Here is a 23,200-nt window from a genome sequence, read left to right as displayed (position 1 = left end):
GACATCAAACTGTCTTGAAGAAGAACTTTTGCTAGCGATTGAGACCATAGTGTTGTCCTAAAAAACATTTCTGATGTAATAAATCAAGTGAGAAGTTTTCTCATTTTGTATTGAAATGAATGGACTAAAATGCTTCTGCAGCCGCCGTCAGCGCCCCCTGCTGGAATTTTTGGTAGAATGCAGCTTAAGGCACTTCCTGGTTCCTGGTCTTAACTCTTAAAGTTCCTGTTTCAAAGGTCTACGCCCACGCCAAGAGAGTACAAGAACACACACCAACAATGAGGCGTTTCTGTTTTAAAGCAGAACACAGATAAGTCGGGTGATTTTACTTCCCGCTATGGAGCCCACAAAAATGTGTGGATTTTGTTTTACAGCAAATATTTTGACTTGCCACAGCAGGAAAAACACACGTGGAAGTAATATCACTGAGGCTCCTGGTATTTCAACAACATCAGATCTTATCTCGCAAGTTTTATGGCCAGTTGACAAATATGTTAAAAATGTAAATCGGTAAATTTTACTTGTACCCAGAGCTTCAGGTGGCGTCCTTGGTTTGCTTGTTGTCCAACAAAGATTCCAAAATCCACAGATATACATGGAAAAAAATATTAACCATTGTTTTCTCAATATGAATATATTAATATAATGATAACAACAAAAATAGCTCATGAAATTTTAGTTTAAGAGCTGATAACTGGACGTTTTCCATGGTTTTCTTTCTTCTTCAGCTCTTAAATTAAACTCTAATGAGCTATTTTTGTTGATATCATTATATTTGTCCAAACAAATGTACCTTTAGTTGTACCAGGCATTAAAATGAAGAAAACAAGGGTGGTCAAATATTTTTTTCCATGACTATATTAAATTTACAATCATACAAAACAGAAAAGCATCTTTACTGCTTTATGAATGACTTAAATTACTGATTCAAATTTCACTTATTGTTGGTATTTTTTCTGTTAACTGCTTGTTTGAGCTCTTATCTCCACATTTCCAAATGTACAAGTGTTTACAGCTTAAACAATTAGTCAATTGGGTGAACAGTAAGCTATAAGAAAAAGAGAGCAAATAAAGATGCAAAGCACCTTTGCATCTTGACGGCAGGAAATAACAGTTCTATCATTTTATACTAAATATATTTGAGCTTGTCTCCAGTTTTACTTGGTATATCATCATCAAACTGAAACTGGCCTCATGGAGTTTACAGCCAGAACTTTAGAGGTAAATTTACAGTAGGGCTCCACGCTGCTTTGTTTTCTAGTCTGGATGTCATGAAGAAGTCAATTTGTGTCTTTTTTTTAGTCATTTTGTGTATTTTTGTGTATTTTTTAGTCATTTTGTGTCTCTTGTTGGTCATTTTGTGTCTTTTTTTTAGTCATTTTGTGTCTTTTTGTGGTCATTTTGTGTCTTTTTTGGTCATTTTGTGTCTTTTTTGGTCATTTTGTGTCTTTTTTGGTCATTTTGTGTCTCTTTTAGTCCTTTAGTCCAACATAAAACATGTGAAATGTTGCAAATGTTGCAACAAAGGTTGCAAATATAACATATTAGAGGGTTACATCCAGTTCTATCATTTTATACTAAATATATTTGAGCTTGTCTCCAGTTTTACTTGGTATATCATCATCAAACTGAAACTGGCCTCATGGAGTTTACAGCCAGAACTTTAGAGGGAAATTTACAGTAGGGCTCCACGCTGCTTTGTTTTCTAGTCTGGATGTCATGAAGAAGTCTGGATTTGGAGCTTTTGGAGACTCCAGAGGGTTAAAGTTTTATTTATGTGAAACTGTAATTATGTTTATTAAAACCTCAGAAATATTAAGATACCAGAGGTACCGAGGGAGATATAGGAGGAGGGAGGCTTCGTCTGTCAGTTATGAGTCTGTGTGGATCTGGAAGGAGTCTGTCCATGTGGGAGGTTTGAGGAGAAGCAGACACCATAAAGACATGATGTGTCTCATGAAATCTCATCGCTGACCTGTGGACTTCCATATGGCGTTCAGCATCATAAAACTGAGACAGTTGCTCAGAAAAACGTCTTCAAAAAATATATGATTAATCCTCTGGGGTCTGAGCCTATTTTGGCTGTTTTTGAATACTTTTGATTTTGCCCTTCATTTTAGTCATTTTTGGTCATTTTGTGTCTTTTTTAGTCATTTTGTGTCTTTCTTTAGTAATTTTATGTCTTTTTTTAGTCATTTTGTGTCTTTTTTTGTCATTTTATGTCTTTTTTTTGTCATTTTGTGTCTTTTTTGGTAATTTTATGTCTATTTTAGTCCTTTAGTACAACATAAAATGTGATTTTGAATCTTTTTTTTTAACTTTCAAAACACTGTCATGCTCAATAAAGAATTTGAAATGCTGCAAATGTGAACAAAGGTTGCAAATCTAACATATAAGAGAGTTCCATCCAGTTCTATCATTTTATACTAAATATATTTGAGCTTGTCTCCAGTTTTACTTGGTATATCATCATCAAACTGAAACTGGCCTCATGGAGTTTACAACCAGAACTTTAGAGGTAAATTTACAGTAGGGCTCCACGCTGCTTTGTTTTCTAGTCTGGATGTCATGAAGAAGTCATGATTTGGTGCTTTTGGAGACTCCACAGGGTTAAGATCCATTTAATTTGTGTAGAAGTTTCTGAATAACTTGCAAGAAACTGGAGCCAAAGGTTGCAGTCGCAGGATGTGGCGTGTGTAGGCCTAAAACTGATAAGAATATCTAGGTTCACAAATCTGATGGCAGGAAATAACAAGCAGATAGGAAGTCATGCACAAGTTGGCAACCGGTAAACAGATTTTAATCAGGAAACATTTGTTAGTCAAGAACGCAGAAAAGGAGATGCACAAAAGATACACAGATGAACTTTGTGAGTCGAACTTAATCGACTGATAGCACTGTTACTTCTAATTCTGTCTTTTTTTGGACATTTTGTGTCTTTTTTAAGTACATTTTTTTTTTCTGTCATTTTGTGTCTTTTTTTTGGTCATTTTGTGTCTTTTTTGGTAATTGTGTCTTTTTTAAATGATTTTGTGTCTTTTTTTTAAATAATTTTGTGTCTTTTTTGGTAATTCTGTGTTTTTTTTCAGTCATTTTGTGTCTTTTTTAAAGTAATTTAGTTTTTTTTCAGTCATTTTGTGTCTTTTTTGGTAATTTTGTGTCTCCCAGAAAAGGAGATGCACAAAAGATACACAGATGAACTTTGTGAGTCGAACTTAATCGGCTGACAACACTGTTACTTCTTATGTTGGAGGGGGATTAAAAGGATAAACTATAATAAAATATAATGCAGTTTTGGATACACACACTCATGAATTAATAAACTGAGGGATGGATGTCACCAAGCAGCGACCTCTTGGCCTGAAAAGTGAAGTCAATGACTTAAACGTGCCTTAAACATGCATTATTTCTAATGGCCAGCAGGGGGCGACTCCACTGGCTGCAAAAAGAAATAAACCAAATATTAACCAATTACAAAGTACTGCAATTAAGTCTACATATTTAATCTTTGTAGATGTTTTACAACCATTTTCTTAAAGCTATAACAATCATTTGGAAAATTATTAGCAAATGCTAAAAAAAATAGTGTTTGAAATGTTATGAGTGCAACTATAAACCGGTAATAAATAGTCCATTAATAAACACCATTAATTAGAATTTAATCTGTTTACCATTTATAAATGATGATTTAACATTAATAAACTATCTATTTACCATTTCTAAATGATGGTTATTGTAAAGAGTTACCCATTTTCCAAATTAGTTTATGATCTCAATCTCTAGTTTCAAGTCTTCTTTATTACAGCATGATGTTTGTTTTGTAAAATATGGTCCCATTTAGAGAAAAATAGACGATAAAGCAGGGTATTGGTTTGGATGCAGCTAACTTGGTTGGTTTCACAGTGTTTTTTCTGTTTATGAAAGTCACTTGTAATATTTTTGTTGCCTAAAAATGTCTGGTCTTGGTTCTACTAAAAAACATTCCCACGACTTGATAACACTGAGGGCATTTTTAGGTGCTTCGGGAGGCTTTTTGTCATTGTTTTTTCGATGAGGTAGTGAAATGTTTTGCTCCCTACTTTTTGTATTTGAGTGTCTCAAATTTTTTCCGCTATAAGAGCCCTGTGTTTTTGCAGGAGTGCCCTGAACACCTCATGTTGAAAAAAAGTTCAACTCAGGACTAAAAAATCGTCTATTGTCATGCATTTTTTCCAACATTGTCTGATCAGGTGATTTAGGACAGTAGTTCTCAACCTTTTTGAGTCGCGACTCCCAATTTAACATGCATGTTGTCTCACTGAACAGAATCTCACAGTTCAGATCATACAAACTCAGTTGATACGACAAATTTTGGACAAATAATGAATCAGACAACAACTAAAACATCTCTCTGTCTGTGCATTTATATATTCTTTTTATATTTTATTGTTACTTTTAATCTAAGTCCTTTGCTATCAGTTTAAAGGTCCATTCTGACCTCCTGAGTGTGTAACAGTCAGCTTCAAGCCAGAGACTCCTTGGAAAGAAACAACTTGATACTTTGGGATTTGTCAGAAAAGACACAAAATTACCCAAAAAAGAATCAAATTGACCACAAAGTCACAAAAAATGACCAAAAAAGACACAAAATGACCAGAAAATGACAAAAAAAAATACACAAAATGACCAAAAAAGACACAAAATGACCAAAGAAGACACAAAATTGCCAGAAAATGACTAAAAAAAGACACAAAATGACAAGAAAAAAAACACAAAACGACCAAAAAAATACATTAAGTGACCAAAAAGACTAAAACACTTTAACACAGTGGAGACAGAGCTGACTTCCAAAATGATTTGGTGACCCCCAGAAATCATCTCGCGACCCCAATTGGGGTCTCTCCTTTTTTACACAGTATGTGAACGCTACACAAACCCACTCACACACATCCAGTCAGCTGTGAAAAGAGGCTCGAATATGCGTTTTAATTAGCAGTCTGCCTGCTGCCCAATTAGAAGAAAATGCACAACTTGTCACCACCACACCCGTCCCGTGTCCTCGTCCCTCTCACTCTCACATAAACACGAGAATCCAACTGCACCAAAAAATATCACACAAAAAAAAACAACAAAAAAAAAGTGCCATGTTTGCCGGAGGAGGTGCTTTCACACATACACACACACGCATTTATAATCTTGACCTGAACAACCCCATTATCATAACCATTCATGGGAGGTGTTATGGTCTGATAGGTTGTGTGTGTGTGTGTGTGTGTGTGTGTGTGTGTGTGTGTGTGTGAGAGGGTTGTGTGAGGGCTGTGTGTGAACTGTGTGTGCGTAAATCTGCCGACAGGAAGTGTTTTGGGGGTTTTTGTTGTTTTTTTGTGAGCTAGTCCATCTGTTGCTTCCGACGGGGTTTTTGGTCACAGCCTGTTCCCTAAGCGGGATTAATAATCTGGTTAGAGAGAGTGAGAGAGAGATTGTATGTGTGTGTGTGTGTGTGTGTGTGTGTGTGTGAGAGAGATAGAGAGAGAGAGAGAGAGAGAGAGAGAGATGGAAAGTGTTATGGTGTAAGTGATGAGATTGTGAGGATTGGCAGTGAAAATGATAGCATAGCTGGCATGCAAGAGTGTGTGTGTGTGTTTGCGCCCTTTAATGTCTGTGCAAGTAGGCTGTGTGTGTGTGTGTGTGTGTGTGTGTGTGTTTGTGTGTGTGTGTGTGTGTGTGTGTGTGTGTGCGCGTGCGCGTGTGTGTGTGTGTGTTCTTGTACTTCCTACATAGTGAGGACCGGAACACGTTTTTAACCAACAGAGTGAGGACATTTTTGAAAAAGTGAGACATTTCAGCCGATCCTCACTTCTGTAAAGGCTTGTTTGAGAGTTCAGACTTTGTTTTAAGGTTAAGGTTACAATTAGGTTTATGTTAGGGTTAGGGTTGGGCATTTAGTTGTGTTGGTGAAGGTTAGGGTAAGGGGCTGGGAATTCACTATTCCAATGAGGGTCCTCACAAAGATAGACGTACAAGAATGTGTGTGTGTTTGTGTGTGAGTTCTTGTACTTCCGACATAGTGAGGACCGGAACACGTTTTTAACCAACAGAGTGAGGACAATTTTGCAAAGTGAGGACATTTTTTCAGCCGGTCCTCACTTCTTTAAAGGCTTTTTTGAGAGTTCAGACTTTGTTTTCGGGTTAATATTACAATTAGGTTTATGCTAGGGTTAGAGTTGGGCATTTAGTTGTCATGGTGAAGGTTAGGGTAAGGGGCTGGGAATTCACTATTCCAATGACGGTCCCCACAAAGATAGAAGTACGAGAATGTGTGTGTGTGTGTGTGTGTGTGTGCCTTTGCAATTTTGGAACTTGTAACACGATCTGTGAGGGCAACAGGAAATTGCTGGAGTGGATGAGAGGGAAGCAATGTGACATGAGACAGGTGGGTGGGGGGTGGGGGGGAGCTGACGGAGGGATGGATGGAGGCGGGAGAGATGAAGGGGGGCGGAGGCTGCTGTCAACACGCTGTCGCTCGAGGGTAAGAGGGACAGGAACCGTTAGCAGAGGATTAGCAGGCGCGCCAAGTTTAGCCCGGCAACCTCTTGCCTTTACTTTCGGGGCCAAAAAGCCAGTGGGAACTGGGGCAGCCGCACTCCACACTGAGCCCACAGCTGGACGCTATGCCCACTCAATCACAAAACGGATGTGGCATTTTCAACACTACAGGATGTAACTCTGCAACACGTGTTTGGACAAATAAGCACGGGTCTCTGGCGCTCTGGAGGAAATAGTAACAGGCGGATCGGGGGCTTTGATTGCTGCCAGCAGCTCAACAATTACTGGTCCAGGTGCTGATTTCGGACTTTTTAAAAGTTACTTTGTGGCCTGTGCCCTGTGTTGGAACAAAAGCTCCCCACGCACTGGCAGCCGAGCTGCTCCAACTGGAGGACGGCGTTATTAGCAAGCACCTGGAGTCGTGAGCTTTTTTTTTTTTTCTGCTATAAAACTCAATCTGCAGCCAAAATAGCATTCGAGCTGTTATTATTCCAACATTCAGCGTGGTGTTATCTGGATCTCACTTGTAATTGGCTGTTTAACTCGATTCTACTGTGATAAAAAACAAATATGCAGCAGGGAAAAAGTTCTGCTGGTGACGCAGAGGTCAAAGGTGATGCTAGGTTGTTAACTCAGAGAAGTAATGCATCACTTATTAATCATTCCAGATACATGGAACATATTTCACTCACCGGTCCAGCTGTTATTATTTGCTTTGCATGACTTTTTCTGTCTGTCATGTCTTTTCTTAGCGTTAAAACTCAGGACAAGACGGCGGCCAAGATGAATCATCCGGAGAGCCAAACAGCGCTGATGTTCAGGGTCCATGCAGCCATCTGTGGCTGCAGCACGTTCACCGTGTTAGACAGACACATTTATGACATTTAGCTGAAAGCACACTTCACTGATGACAATCTTTAACTCCAAAATGTTTTTTTAATTGCACTGAATTGATGAGTGGTATTCGCTGTGGTTTGGTTTCTTTCTCTAAGGAAGCCAGGCTCGCTGTGTCCAGTTTATAATCACTTCCTGGCTCTATCTGCACATCCACAGACAAGATTCTCATCCAATACTATAAAAAAAAGTAAGAATAAAAACAAAAATAAATCTCCTCATCTTATTTTATGCAATTGCAAGACTGTTTAGTGACCCCAGTATGCAGAAATATTCAAAAAATTCAGTTGTCGAAAATTACATTTTACTACATTAAAAAAACCTTAAACTGGATGTTATTAGAATAAAGTGGACTTGTATGTAAAGAGGAGACTCAGGGGTTGCCAGAGAAGTCATTTCCATTTAGATATCTTGTGGTCAAAGGTCAAAGAGTCACTCTTTCTCGCTAAAATGTTTGGAACTTTGGAGCAATATTTCACCTCTTCCCAACAAAATAAAACTTCTAGTTTCTTCTCTGTAACCTTTATTCTCTTAAAACTGAGTCTGCCACACCCTCTGAAAGAAACAAATCAGCAGAACGTCCCAAAAAGAAGTTCTGGTTATTCTAAATTTGTGGTGCATTTCCTAAAGCTTCTCAAGACAAAACAGTTAAACTCAAACTTTCATGAATCACCTCCATAGATCCAACTCAGCTCAGCATATTTTCCTACAAAAACTCAAAGGTAATTAAACAAATGAATGGATTTGAAGAAACGATCTGTATAGCTGCCGAGTCTTTATTGTATAAACCTACATAAGTATAACATTGTATAAATACCACCTCCACATTAATTTATAAGAAAAAAAAAGAAAAAAGTAGCAGCATCTGGCAAAGACATTGAACCAGCCAAGAACACAGTGCACAATCAAATATATGCAAGCACACATTCTTGGTAGATGAAGTTATTAGTTGCATAAAGAATTTCTGTGGTTTACCTCACTGTTAAAGAGAGAGAGAGTGAGAGAGAGAGAGAGAGAGAGAGAGAGAGCGAGAGAGAGAGAGCATTTAACGACTGCAACCTTGATAGTTTCTTCAGAAATATAATTAATAACTTTAGTCAGGCTGCTGAGCAAAATAAAGGTGACACACCGGACAAAAGCACCAGATTATTTCCACATGCTCTCCATCTCCATAAGTTTCTATTTTTGATGGGAGCCACTTTATCAAGATTGCAGTTTGGAGATGGCAGCCATATAAAATCTATGAGAACCAATATATCTTCCAAGCCGCTTAGAAGGTCAATCTTGGTGTCAAAATATACATTTTCTGGGTCGAGGAATCCATTAAAGCTATTGAGAATATCACTAGATGATTATTTGATCAAAAAGATATGTTCATTTTTTTATTTTACATTAATATATGTCCAACCGCTCAGGAACTGAGTTGGAAATTACGTAAATACTTGGCCAAAATTGCCATTGATCTATTTGACCAAATTATCATTTAGTGATATTATCAATAGCTTTAATGGATTGATATATATATATATATATATATACATCCCATATATATATCAGGGATGCACGATATTATCGGCACGTTATCGGTATCGGCCGATATTGGACATCGATCAACACACCAATATCGGCCGATATAATAAAGTGATTAAATAATGGGGTGCACATCACCTCTCTGTTGCACCTTGTTTGTAGCTCATAAAATAGTGCAGTGTAGTCTGAGCCCTCCTATTTATTTATGTTCTGATTAGGGACTGAAGCTGCTTATATTTTTTGTACTTTTTGTGATTTTGTTTGCACAGTGCAGATTGAGTCGTCACATCTTGGGCTCCTGTTTTAAGTTGAATTTGAATTTAAGCATCAGTCTGTAAGGTACATGTAGTTTTATTCAATTTGGGTTTAATTGCTGTACAGTTGCACTTTTCACATGTTCCCAGTGAACACAGGTTATGTTTACTTATTATGTCAATTGGGAAATTGGCCAAATTTGCCCTGATTGTGGGTATTAGTTGTGAGGGAAAAAAATATCGTTATCGGTAATCGGCTAAATGAGTTGTAAAAAATCGGCATATCGGCAAAAAATCCAATCTGGTCTCACAGGAATCCGTGAAATAGCCACAGATTTGCTTAACTCAAAATCCGTGGAATAGCCACGGAATAAATCAAATTTCCGTGAAGCTGACACGGATTTCGCTACAATGCAAGTTAATGACAGTCATATCCAGTGGCTATTCCAACATACAAAGTGATTATGTATTCACTCATTCACTGAGTGAATATTTAGAAAATAAAGCATATATTTGTAGCTAGAAATGTGATCAAAATCCACTTTTATGCAGAAACTAAGTCAAAATATTGATTATTTCACGGATTCCTGTGAGACCAGGTTAAAAAAATCCAATATCGTGCATCCCTAATATACATATATATATATATATATATATATATATACCTTCAGCCACTTATGCAGACCCTGACTTTGTTTTTAAATGCAGTGCTATTTTTAGCCTCCTCACTACTGTACATTTAACTCCTCTGAGGCCCGGGCCGATCCGTCATCCGACCAAATGTCCGCATGCCTTCACCATGACCCGTCCATACGTGCTCTCAGATCCCTGTATGGCCCGTCCTGTCACAGCCGCTGTGCCGCTGTGATGAAGGTGCTGATGGGGGTCTGCCAAGCCCATCTACATGCCTGTCTAAAATTAGCGCCGGTAGTTTCCTGTGCCCTTTAATCCGAGGCTTTAAAACTGCGAAAGGCCAAGCCGCAGACAGGAAGAACGGCCATGAGAGCCGCCGGGGAGCTCGGCATGCCGCGCGTGTCAATCTCCTGCCATGACATCACCGCAGCCCATTCTGGGAACAGGAGCTTGATGGACCATATCCGGGCTGCTGCAGAGACCTGTCCCTTCACCTGCAGGGCCACAGGTTTGATCCCTGCAGCAGCCAGTGAGTCCATTTCTGTCACAGTGTCCTTGAGCAAGACATTGGATTTCATGCTGTTCTGAGGGAACCACTGCTGGCTGAATGTGTGCTTCAACCTCCTTCAACAACAAGTCATTCAAACTATATGACCACTTATGTCATATCCCTTAATGGTAGCAGGCCATCAACACTTCAGTTGCTAACACATTGGTTGTAGTCATGTTTTGCATGAGAAAAGCTTGACGGAAACTTTAAAGATTTGATAAAACTTCTGAAAATGTGCATAAAAGATAAGATATTCCTTTACTGATCCCTCATGGGGGAAATTCAGGTTTAGTACAGAGTAAAAACCAGTAGTGGAAGAAGTATTCAGATCCTTTACTTCAGTAAAAGTACTAACACCACACTGTGAAATTACTCCACTACGAGTAAAAGTCCTGCATTCAAAACTTACTAAAGTTAAAGTACAAAAGTATCAGCATCAAAATGTACTTAAAGTACCAAAAGTAAAAGTACGCAACAACAAAAATACCTGATAAGAGTTTAATTTAAGAGCTGATATCTAGCCATTTTCCATGGTTTTCCTCATAATAACCAAAATCATTATCAATAATACCATAGAAGACGTCTAGATATCAGCTCTTAAATTAAACTCTTATGAGCTATTTTTGTTGTTATCATTATATTTGTCCAAACAAATGTACCTTTAGTTGCACCAGGCATTAAAATGAACAAGAAATTGAAGAAAACAAGACTAGAGACAAGACAAAACTAATAATTTTTCCATGACTGTATGTGGTCAAAGGGTGAATAAAAATTGCACTTCCGATTGCAAATTATTGCATCCCATGAAGAACTTTGACCAGCGATTTCACAGCCTCAACAAACAGACGTTAAACTGATTTCCATTTACGTCACATTCTGTACTTTTATCTACTCCATCTTTGTGTAACTTTTGGAATTGCAATGATAATCCAATCACTAGTGAAATATAAATCACTATAGCATAGATTGTTATGAACTTTGTACGAACCTTCACTCATCCAACATCCCTTTGACCAGCGGTCTCAAACTCAAATTACCTGGGGGCCGCTGGAGACAGTATCAAAATGACCAAAAAAGACGCAAAATTACAAAAAAAAGACACAAAATGACCCCAAAAAGACACAAAATGACCAAAAAAGACACAAAATGACAGAAAAAAGACACAAAATGACCAAAAAAAGAAACAAAATGACCAAAAAAGACACAAAATGACCCTAAAAACACATAAAATGACCAAAAAAAAGACACAAAATTACCTAAAAAAGACACAAAATGACCCTAAAAAGACACAAAATGACCAAAAAAAGACACAAAATTACATAAAAAAGACACAAAATTACCAAAAAAAGACACAAAATTACCCAAAAAGTAATTAAAGGGACCTTCCACACACAACACGGTAAAGTGCCATTCATATAAAACTAACATTAAACTTTCATATCAAGGTGGGGGCCACAAAATATTGTTTGAGACCCATACCTTTGACGATGAAGTTGTTGGTACATTTTGATGTGCAGCCAAGGACCTTTCAGTATGGGGTTTACAGGAGCTTTGTTGTGTCGTTTAAAAGGATTGGATGCTGGATTAGATTAGAGTTAGATGGGAATGTTATCACTAGCTGTACAGAATATCTGCATTAATCCTGTGATAAACTGGTGACCTTCCGTCCAGAGCATCGAGCCGATCCCATGACTCTAAAAACTATTACGCTGGGAGAAAAAAATGAATGATTGATGATGACATAACAATGTAACACCCCAGAGAGATTTATCTGCAGGACATTTTGGTATGACAACACAAACATACCGTACTGTATACAGCAGGGATGGGCAACTTAAATGCTGGAGGGGGCCACAGTTTTTCATTGAAACTACCACAGGGCCACATATAGGACCGTGCACTTAACCAGATTGGATGAAACTGCAATTTTAGATATTTTTACAGTGCAGTAACTTAACATATTTCATGCTCAAATGCATACACTGCAAAAAAGGTGTGTCTAAAAACAAGATAAAAACACTAAATCTGAGGGAAATGATCTTGCTGCATGGACAGATAATTTCACTTGAGAAGATGTCTTGAATTAAGATTATTAAATCTAGAAATAAGCATGTTGAACACTTAAAATAAGAAATTAACTCTTAAAACAAGATACATTATCTAACATTATCTTAATCCTTAGAAGTCTAAGCATTCACATTATTTAACCCTTTAGAGTTTGGGGCTATTTTATCGTTTTTTGACTCCTTTTCATTCTGCCTGTATAAACCACTTAATAATCTGTACCATGACGTGTTGGTATCATTGTTTTCAGCACAACTTCACCTATATGACCTGATTATTTTTTCATTTACTGGATCACCATTTTCAACACAAAAAAACATACAAAAACACACACAAAATTACAAAAAACACAAACAAACACACTCAAAACACAATAAAAATACAAAAAAACACAAAAATTACAAAAAAAACACACATAAAAAAACACAAAGAAATTACAAAAAACACAGATCAAAAGAACAAGAAAGTGGAAATTACAAAGAAATTACAAAAAACAACAACAAAAAAACAGTAAACACAAAAGATTGCATTACAAATGCTAAATGTACAAAGCTAAATCAGAAAAATCTCTGCAAAAAAAGTAAAATCATGTTTCTACACTTGGTTGAGGTGTTTTTTTAAAAAACTTACCTTTGCTAAAAAAAGGGTTGATGCATTAAATTGGACATGGAAACTTCTGGAAAAGCCAAAACTTTAGAGAAAAGCTGACAGCAGGGCTCCATGCTGCTGAAGTTTTTACATCGTGACGACATGAAGAAGTCGTGCTCCGGTGCTTTCATGGACTCCAGAGGGTTAAGAACCAAATAATTTGCAGTGTATAACAGTATAAATAGGAATACAAAAGGTTTGAAGCAAATAAAAAATAACCACTTTTTTCAGTGCAAGAACAGCAGACCAACATTAATTGCAAGAAGTAATTTTGTGCATTTTTAAACTGCACTTTTATGATTTCAAAATCTCTTTGCTGGAAGCAGAGGTAAAAATGCATGCATGCAAAAAAAATGCATTCTCCAATTTCAGACATTGAGCTGAACTGTATCCCAAGCTTACGGTACTTTTCTATATATATATATATATATATATCAGGGATGGGCATCTTAAATGCTGGAGGGGGTCACAATTTGTCATCGAGACTATCATAGGGCCACATATAGGAAAACTGCTGATGAAACTGCAATTTTAAATACGTTTACAGTGCAGTAACTTAACATATTTCATGCTCAAATGCATGTATAACAGTATAAATAGGAATACAAAAGGTTTGAAGCAAATAAAAAATAACCACTTACTGTGATTTCTTTTTTCCAGTGCAAGAACAGCAGACCAACATTAATTGCAAGAAGTCATTTTGTGCATTTTTACACTGCACTTTCAAGATTTCATGCTCAAATGCATGTAGTTGTACTGAGGGCCACTTCAAGTGAGGGTGCGGCCTATATGTGGCCCCCGGGCCTCCAGTTGCCCATCCCTGGAATACAGAAATAGGAATTACTACGTTATGTAAATGTGTCTAAAATGTCAAATGAAGAACTCTCAGATCAAGAGAAAGTTAATCCTTACTTACTTATGACCGTGCGTACTCTGCTGTTACTGTTTGCTTTGAAGCGTCGTGTTATTATGAAATGATTACCCAGGAAATGGAAAAAAATATCACTTGAACTGGAAAGTGGGCAAAGGGGAGAGCGCTGGCACCTCCTGAAACGTTGGGAGTCTTTTTATAAATCATTTACGTCAGGACATGAGTGTGCAGGTTTGGGCCTTTGTTACATAGCCAATGATTCACTCACTTTGTTCAGCTGCATGCCAGATTGTATTTCCAGTAAAGCTTAAAAAAGACACGGCGGTGTCCTTCATAGAAATCATTTTGTCCATTAATTGCTCATATATAATTGATCACAATGGATATTTAATTGGCTTTGAGTTTTAAGAGTTTTCAGCCTCCGTTGCACGTTGTTTTCTCACCACATAAACGTGATTTCTGTTATTTTTTGAATTCTAATGTGCATATTAAGGTTAAAAGAGATTAAAAAGATGGGAAAAAGTACTGCGGACTCATAATATATGGTGTCTAGTTTTGCTAAAAGTGATGTTTTGTTGGTCGTGCACCACTTACAATGTACAGTCATGGAAAAAATTATTAGACCACCCTTGTTTTCTTCACTTTATTGTTCATTTTAACGCCTGGTACAACCAAAGGTACATTTGTTTGGACAAATATAACTAAAAACAACAAAAATAGCTCATAAGAGTTTCAAGAAAACCATGGAAAATGGCTAGATTTCAGCTCTTAAATTAAACTCTTATGAGCTATTTTTGTTGTTGAGTACTTTTACTTTTAATACTTTAAGTACATTTTGATGCTGATACTTTTGTACTTTAGATTCAGCAAGTTTTGAATGCAGGACTTTTACTTGTAGTGGAGAAATTTCACAGTGTGGTGTTAGTACTTTTACTGAAGTAAAGGATCTGAATAGTTCTTCCACTACTGGTTTTTGCTCTGTACTTTAGGAGCTGATATCTAAACATTTTCCATGGTTTTCTTGATACTGATTTTGGTTATTATCAAGAAAACAATGGAAAATGTTTAGATATCAGCTCTTAAACTAAACTCTTATGAGCTATTTTTGTTGTTATCATTTCATTTGTCCAAACAAAGAAACAAGAAATTATATTTTTATAGAGGTATATTTTTTTTCCATGACTGTATGAAACCCTTGAATCTGAACTCTAAGCAGCTAATCACAGTGAAGCTGCAGTTTGCATTGACTTAAACTCTCTCCTAACTTCAGTTTGAAGACTTTTTCTCCATGACGAGCTCATACATGCTGCACACATCAAGGCCTCAGCAGACACAAAGAGCTAAACAGGAACCAGCCTTTTGAAAACCCCCCACTATAATCAGTTGACGCCGATTTGTCTCTTATCTTTGATATAGGGAGATCAATGCTCTGCTTGTCCCTCAAACCACACTCCAGAGAATTAACACACACACACACACACACACACACACACGCTCTGCTGCTGGTGTTAATCAGCGTGTGTGGGAATGTTGGTGCCGAGCTGTGAAGCGAGTTGCTGCTCGCACGAGAACCAAACGCTCCTCCCTTCTAGCGGAGGATCATCTTCTGCAGGCCTCCAGGTCTCTACAGGTCCACGCCACCAAACTCGCTATCAAATAACCCCGGTGCAGCTCCCTTTGATGGCTCACTGCAGAGGCCACGCCTCCAGGAAGTGCCAGAGGGAGTGTTTAGATGAACCCGAAGCCCTCGCTGCAGAACAGCATCTGGAAAAACCAGTCGGGTTGTTTACAGCGTGACTGGAATCACTTTGTACCTGTTGAGTGGCATTTTAGCAGGTTGTGAATGATTGTCGCAGAGAACAGAGAGTGCCCGACTCGTTTTGTTATTCAACATGTGACAGGATGCGTTAAACCCAACTGGAAATGTGACGTGCATGCAAAATGATCTGAGTGGTGAACGAGGCCGGCTCGAAGCTGCAAACCCCCGACCACAATAAGGTGGCAACCACTCAGGGGGGGAACTGAAAAAATAATAATTTGTGAGTATATTAAAATGTGCTTTCTCAAATTCTAAAATTTTGATTTAAGGGAGCAAGACATTTATTTAAGGGGGCTCGGCCCCTTCTTGCCCCCTTAAATCAAAATCTTAGAAGTTGAGAAAGCACATTTTAATATACTCACAAAGGTAATATACATTACAATTTGGAAAAAATTATCTGCAGTAGCGGAAAAATCCCCCCAAAAAGGGACACACGATACACGATTGTTGGTTGAAATCTGGATGAAGGATGTTTTATCTTATTTTATTCATTTATTTATTTTTATTTTTCAGTCCCCCCACAGTTGCTCATGTTTTTTGTTTTTCATATTATCATATGTGAGTGGGTGGCCGTGACAAGAGGACAAAATGCACTTGATGACACTTTAGTTATTGATGTATTGAGTATATTAACTGTATATTACTCTAATTTATTCTGTATTTTGCCAGATAATGGTGATTCTGGGGTCGTGATGATGGGGCCCTTGAATATTGTTGCCCAGGTTACCACAAAGTGTTAATCTGGCCCTGACTAAACCAGCAGGAGCTTAGTCTTCAGGTCTGAAGGTAGAGGCCTGACAAAGTGTAATCCACTTCTCCAGGTTGGGGTTGGACACATGGACCCCTTAAAAATGAAGAAATCTATAAGCACAGAAAAAAAGGTGCTGGAGCTTGATGTGTCGACATGATGCCCCCTTCTCATTTTTGACTGCCCCCTCATATATAGGGTTGTCAAAAGTATCGATACTCAAAAAAGTATCGATACTAAAACGTTGTATCCACATACAATACTCATTTTCAAAAGTATCGAACATACCTATTACGGTTGTCGTGGCCGGTGGCCCGCATTAATGTTGGCCGTGTTATTATTAGCCATTAGCTAATATTATTAGCCATTAGCTACTACTGTCTGTGTTTGACCAACAACGAAAATACGATGTTTATTGTATTTATTTATTTTTTGCACTACCTCAGACCTGAAGCTTGTTATCATAGTTGCAGTTTCTTTTTGCACAACTGTTTTTTTTATTATAAATATTTAACCTGTGGTTCTGTTCATTTTTACATGTTGCATTTTTCTTGTTAATAAAAATATTTCTGTTAAATTTTGGGGTCTTTGTTTTTATCCTTGTGGTATCGAAAATGGTATTGAGTATCGAATATTTTCCTGAGTATCTGTGAGTTGAAAATTTTTGTATCGTGACAACCCTACTCATATATCCTACTCTGTTGGTGCAGTTAATGGATAACTAAAGCTTGGTGAACGTCCTCATGACTCACGGCGAGTGTTTTTGTTGTCGTGACTCGTCCTGCTGGTTAACACTCAACTGTGCTGCGGGTGAGGACACACTTACATAAAAAAAAGTGTCACTGTGGAAACAGACAAAACAACCAGCAAGAATGGAAAGTGAATGGAAAAACAGGCACTGGGAGGGCAGAAAGTGTAGACAAAATAGCAATTTATTAATAACTTATCTTTTCTTTACATTCGTAAGAGAGGAAAGTGGAGGGGGTTGGCAGAGGCTACCAGCATGGCTTCCTCTGGACAAATGGCCTTTCTCTGTAGAGGAGGGCAACAAGGCCCTCCAAAGCTTCTTTTTCTCTCATCTTGACAAATAAAAACTGCATTTCACAGAGTTTTTTCCCTGAAGAGGCGACGTGAGCAAAGCCTCCTAACTTTGTCCACATGTCAGAGACTTTTACTCCTTGTGCACAGAGCAGGATTACTCACATTAACCCTCAGAGACTCACACAACATGTGTCTGCTGTCTTTAACATGGTGCCAAATTAAACACTTTTGGTTCTCCTTTTTGTGTGATGATTAAAAGAAACTCTCCGGTTGAGTAAACTGGTGATTCTCTCTGAGGGCGAATGTGAAAATAAAACCTTTTCTGGGCGCAAAAGTAAGGCAAACAACCAAGGTGACTGATTTGTGACAGGGTGGGTGCAAAAACAAGGCCTGTTGGCTGAATTCACACGTAAAGCGATTATCAAATATATTACACATGTACACATTTTTGCACAATTCTTGGAAAGCCTACTTGATTTTTGGCATAATCAACTTAAACATACTGATCAATATGCAGTTTGGTTGCTTACATAAAAGTAGAATATGAAAGAGAATCTTCAGTACCCACTTGTTGCAAAGGGTATATATATATACTAGAGCAAGGCTTTTTACTGTATGTCTTTTATATTAAGATATATACACAATGTATAAATGTTTGAAAAGACTCCACAAATGTAAAATTGAGTCCAGTATATAGTGTGCCATCTAAAGGAGGGGTGCTTCTACCCCACACAGGCAAGTCTTCACAGAAGACGAAGGAGACGACGCACCTTTGGCGTCTCGGGGGTTGAAACCAGTGCTAGACCCCGAAACAAACATAAAAAAAAGAGTTTGTTTTTCTGATCTGTCCACTTTGAACAATCATGTCTCTTTGGCACACCAGCCCAGGAGCTTTGAAGCATAACGTCCGACAATTGAAGTTCCTCAGACACATTGAAAGAAAGAGATAGAAGACCTCAGGAGTCCAGACAGCGATATAAAGATTGAAGAAAGGATTTTTTAAATGACTCTCTCCCTCCGTTTCTGTCTCTTTAACTGTCACTCCTCGTTTAGTCAGCAGCAGCTGCGTCTCGGCCAGACAGCTCCGGCCCTCCGGTAACCACGCGCCGCAGCAGTCGCCTCAAACCAGCTGTATCAATAAGGTCAAGAGCCCAGTCCCTTGGCAGACGGCGGAAAAAAGAGAAACTTTTTTGCAGCTTTTTTCAAACAGGAGGCCCACAAAACCTCCAGCAAAAGATCGGGGGTGTCGGCGGGCCTCACGTGGACTCCAGAGGGTCCAACTGGAAGACGTTGTGGTTGGTCGGCGTGGTGAAGTAGAGCTGCTGAGTCGGCGGCGCGATGCGGTTGTCGCACGGGCTCTTCAGGCCCAGCGTGCGCTCAAAGTCCAGGAGCTGGCCCATGAAGTTGAAGTTGGGCGAGATGTTGGACTTCTTCATCTTGACGATGTCGTAGGCGTCGTTCATGGACAGGTTGAGCTTCTGCATCAGGTACGCCACCGTTACCGTCACCGAGCGGCTAATGCCGGCCAGGCAGTGGACCAGGACGCCGCACTTCTGACCCCGAGCTTCATCTGGAATAAGAGAAGAGGAAGGAGATGTTATAGATCTCATCCGGTAGTACACAACAGATTTAAAGCTACAAAAAAACAGGTTTTAAGGCAAATCAGTGAAAGTTTAAGTCAATAAAATGTCAGAAAAGTCTGTGGTAGCATCCTGAGTTGCACGTTTTAGATTCCATAATTGTGATATCAACTTATCGTTTCATAGAAAAAAAGGACACAATGTTTTTTTTGTGCTTTGTCATGTTGTGTTTAAAGTAATGCTGCAAATGTTTGAAGGTAGTACAAAAAAGCCTATATTTCCCAAGCAGCCATTAGAGCTGTACAATAAAATAAAATAAAATAATACATAATGATTATCTCATTGCAATGTTTTGTTAACAGAGCCTGAAAGTCTATTTTATTTGTTTTGGTTGTAGTTTATTTATTCATGTTTTATTTATCTAGGATAGCTTAATATTTCTTTTCCACATTTCAATTCCAATGTTATTAATGTTGTTAATGTTAATATTTTCGAGATTTAAAAGCTCATTGCTGTGGAAAAGGATGAACTAATTATGCTCGAATTTCATTTTAAAACTAAAACAACACCGATACAACGAGATTATCGTTTATCGTGATAGTTTCTGGGAAAATATATCGTTCTAAAAAAATGTGTTATGGTGACAACCCTAGCACTACGAGTTACGCCATGTGCAGCCCAGAAGAAAAACTTGCAATAAACATCTGTGACATTTAAGTCAAGCTGTGCTCATAGTTGCAGCGGGCCCTATAGCGAGGGAGAGCAGGAAGTTATTATCCTGGCTGTCTCCCAGGCGTGTCAGTCAACAAACAGGGCTGCGGCGGTAGCGCACATAAACAGAGCCGACATTCTTTTAGTTTTTGGCCTGGAGTAGCCGGTTGGGAAATTGACTATTACGGTCTATTAAACCATTCTTCCGCTCGCCAGGGTTACTCCGACAATGGTGCCATTTGGGCGTGTAAACGTAGGAGTCATGAGGGCACCCTGTCAAGGCGAACAGGATGTCAACAGGGCCTGTAAATGGCTCCTTTTGTAATGTGGAGGGAGGAAGGAGGGGAGAGAGAGAAGGGGGGGGAGGCAATGCCATGTCCTAGATTACTTTCAATGCCACTTCCTTCCTGTTGCGCTCGAATTACTGCCCTCCCCTTGTTCACTCTCCCCCATTCTCCTGTTTCAACGTCGCCCTTTGTGCTGCAATTACACAAGCCCCGGGACAAGAGATAGGCCAGGATGTCTTCCATTGAAGTCAAATCATTTGTACACAGTGCATTTTAGCCCGCGCACCATTAGAGGCAGAGTTGTATTCCTCCGCCTCAACACAATGGCCTTAATCTGCCCGCTCTGTGTGTCCCTGCATGATTGACTGATAAGATCACAGCCAGGGACACCTCATCTAATCTCCATTGCACAATAAGAACCTAAGAACTTCCTGGCAGTGATAACACATATCCCATTAATAAGATTATGTCTGTGACTATCTGCTTGTGCCCCCCTTCACTCTGTCTGCATGCATTCAAATTAATCACATATGTGAGGAATTAAGACAATAGTGATTAAATGATTGGTTTCTGCTTCTCGAATGTGAGGATTTGTGTCACTTTGAACTCGTAAATTTGATTTTCAGTCAGACAAAAATGCATTTTTTCACCCTTTTCTGACATTTTATAGATAAATGACTCAAAAACAGTTGAATTAATGATCAAAATGATCATGATTACAGCCCTAAAATAAGTGAATGAGCATGCAAAGTGTTTGCAGCAGCAGCTGCAGTGTGTTGAAAACAGGATTGTGTCACTTTAAACTTGTAAATTTGATTTTCAGTCAGACAAAAATTCATTTTTTTCACCCTTTTCTGACATTTTATAGATAAATGACTCAAAAACAGTTGAATTAATGAACAAAATGATCATGATTGCAGCCCTAAAAAAAAGTGAATGAGCATGCAAACTGCAGCAGCTGCAGTGTGCTTTGAGCTCTGCAGGATTACTTACCAATGAAGCTGATAGCCTCGGGGAAGAACTGAGAGAGATTCTGGCTCCAGTGATCCGAGATGGGGATCTGCTTGTACTTAAACTCCCCTGCGTTCTCGAAGAGGTTGGGCAGGTTGGGAGTCACGTTGAGGATGTACTTGATCCCGTACTCCTCCAGCACGTCCAGGTTGGTGGAGTCCTTGGCGCAGCCCAGGTAGAGGTGCGGCAGGATCTCCACGGGGAAGGAGGGCTGCGGGTTGGATAGGGGGCTGCCGTCAGAGTCCGTGGCGCTGCTCGGGTCCCGGTCGATGTCGGACTCGATGTCCGACGAGTCGGAGCTGATCCGCAGCCCGCCGAGGCCCAGCACCTGGGCGGTGGGGGAGCTGGTGGTGGAGGAGCCGTCCAGGTTGGTCTCACACAGACCTGGATGCTCGGCCTGGAATTTACTGAAACCACCTGAGAAATAGAACAAAAATGGGTTAGGATAAAATAAATAAACTGTGCGCAAAAAAAGCGCATTAAATGAGGTTTTGGAGGCATTTCAGTGCATTTTATTTCCCCTAAAAACGTCTGCAGACAGTTTGTTTTGATTGCAGATTCACCACATTATCATAAACATCCTTTATATTCATGCATTTCTCAATAAGGCCTTTCTATTTTGAGCTGAAAACAAGTCAGCTCAGATGATAACATTGCCGCCTGCATGCGCCTGTGCGCATTAATAATAATCTGCGGCTGTGAATGAACAGCAGCAGCCGCGGGGCCTTAAAATGTGAATGAACCGCACTCACCCTCCAGATAATAGGCCTTGTAGCCTTCGTCCTTCATCCTCCGGAGCAGCAGACCCAGCACCGAGCCGCCGTCCACGTTCTCGTTCCACTCCCGGCTGTACTCGTCGTACAGCACTATGGTGTCCGTCTTGCACCGACGCACGAACTTCTCCCGGTCCTCCCCGTCGGAGAGCAGCGACCGCACGGGCAGGTTGCCCTTCTTGAGCCGGCGGAGCATGAGGCTGGGGATGGCCACGTTGATGGCCGTGTCGACGTGCGACGACTCGTACAGCTCCTGGGCCCGGCAGTCCATCACAAGCAGGCCGTCCCTGCGCGTCTCCAGCTGCTCCCGGAGCCAGCCCACCGTCTTGCTGATCGCCATTACGGAGTCGAGCTGGATGACGGGCTTGAGCTTGTCAAGCATTTATAAGCAGGAGTTGGAAAAAATTAATATAATTTGAAGAAGCGAGATTTTGTTTCTCAGAGCGCTGCTGCTGCTGCTTGGAGGGCCCGCAGCAACACTTCGCGACTGCACGGTAAAAAATACAAAAGTGCAAAATTTAAACACATGAAATATGACTCCAAATGTCCGCTGGTATCCCGAAGAAACGGCAACACACACGCGCAACTAACTCTCCTTCACAGATTTCCCTGCTGCGGGTTGCGTTCACTGACGGTCATTCATGCATCTGTCCGGAGAGAGCCGCGTTATTTATCAATGAGTCACTGCGACGCGGCTGGCGCTCCTCTTCTTATATAACTCCACGGAAACTCCGGCTGCAGCTGCACCTCCACATCTGTTTTCCCTCTTTTTTGGAGATCCAGAGATGTACCCAGAAGAAGGGGGCTGTGTGGATGTGGTCTTGCGGGGTGTTGCGGGTCTGTGTCGGCTGCAGGATGCGTCCTGTTCCCGTCTCGTCTCTCCGCGCTGTGAATCGACGCTCTGCAGTGTCTCTGTCTCAATGCTCGCTCTGCGGCGCCAGGCTGCTGAATGGCTACAAACGGGAGGCGTTTCATTGGATACATTATCCCGGCCGGCCAATCAGAGGAGCCCCCGCGGCGGTCGCCTTGGAAACGGGGGCCGGATGGAGCGGCCCCGTGTTGATGAATTGTTAATGAGTTTGTCATTCACAAAAACGGAGAGAGGAATTTCCGCTCCGGATCAAGTGAGTGCAAACAAACAGAAGAACTGCAGGGAGAAGGAAGGAAGGGAGGGAGGAGGGAGGGAGAGTGGCCTTTACTTAAACTGAGAGAGAGAGAGAGAGTCCCATAATAGTGTTAGCACTGTAATAATACAACACTA

The 23,200-nt window shown here is 39.8% G+C and overlaps 1 protein-coding gene across 1 annotated transcript; it reads right to left on the bottom strand.

Annotated features, from left to right (window-relative positions):
• Positions 1–17,450: 17,450 nt before the first annotated feature.
• On the bottom strand, positions 17,451–22,912 carry dusp6 (dual specificity phosphatase 6). The gene is made up of 3 exons (XM_059334990.1): positions 21,919–22,912; positions 21,149–21,583; positions 17,451–19,147 (listed from the first exon to the last, which is right to left on the bottom strand). Exons 1-3 carry the CDS (start codon positions 22,319–22,321, stop codon positions 18,834–18,836), a joined length of 1,152 nt encoding a protein of 383 aa, XP_059190973.1. The 5' UTR covers positions 22,322–22,912; the 3' UTR covers positions 17,451–18,833.
• Positions 22,913–23,200: the final 288 nt, after the last annotated feature.

This window comes from Centropristis striata, chromosome 6 (genome assembly GCF_030273125.1).
Source record: "Centropristis striata isolate RG_2023a ecotype Rhode Island chromosome 6, C.striata_1.0, whole genome shotgun sequence".
NCBI lineage: Eukaryota > Metazoa > Chordata > Actinopteri > Perciformes > Serranidae > Centropristis > Centropristis striata.
This window is presented reverse-complemented; position numbering and strand designations above follow the sequence as displayed.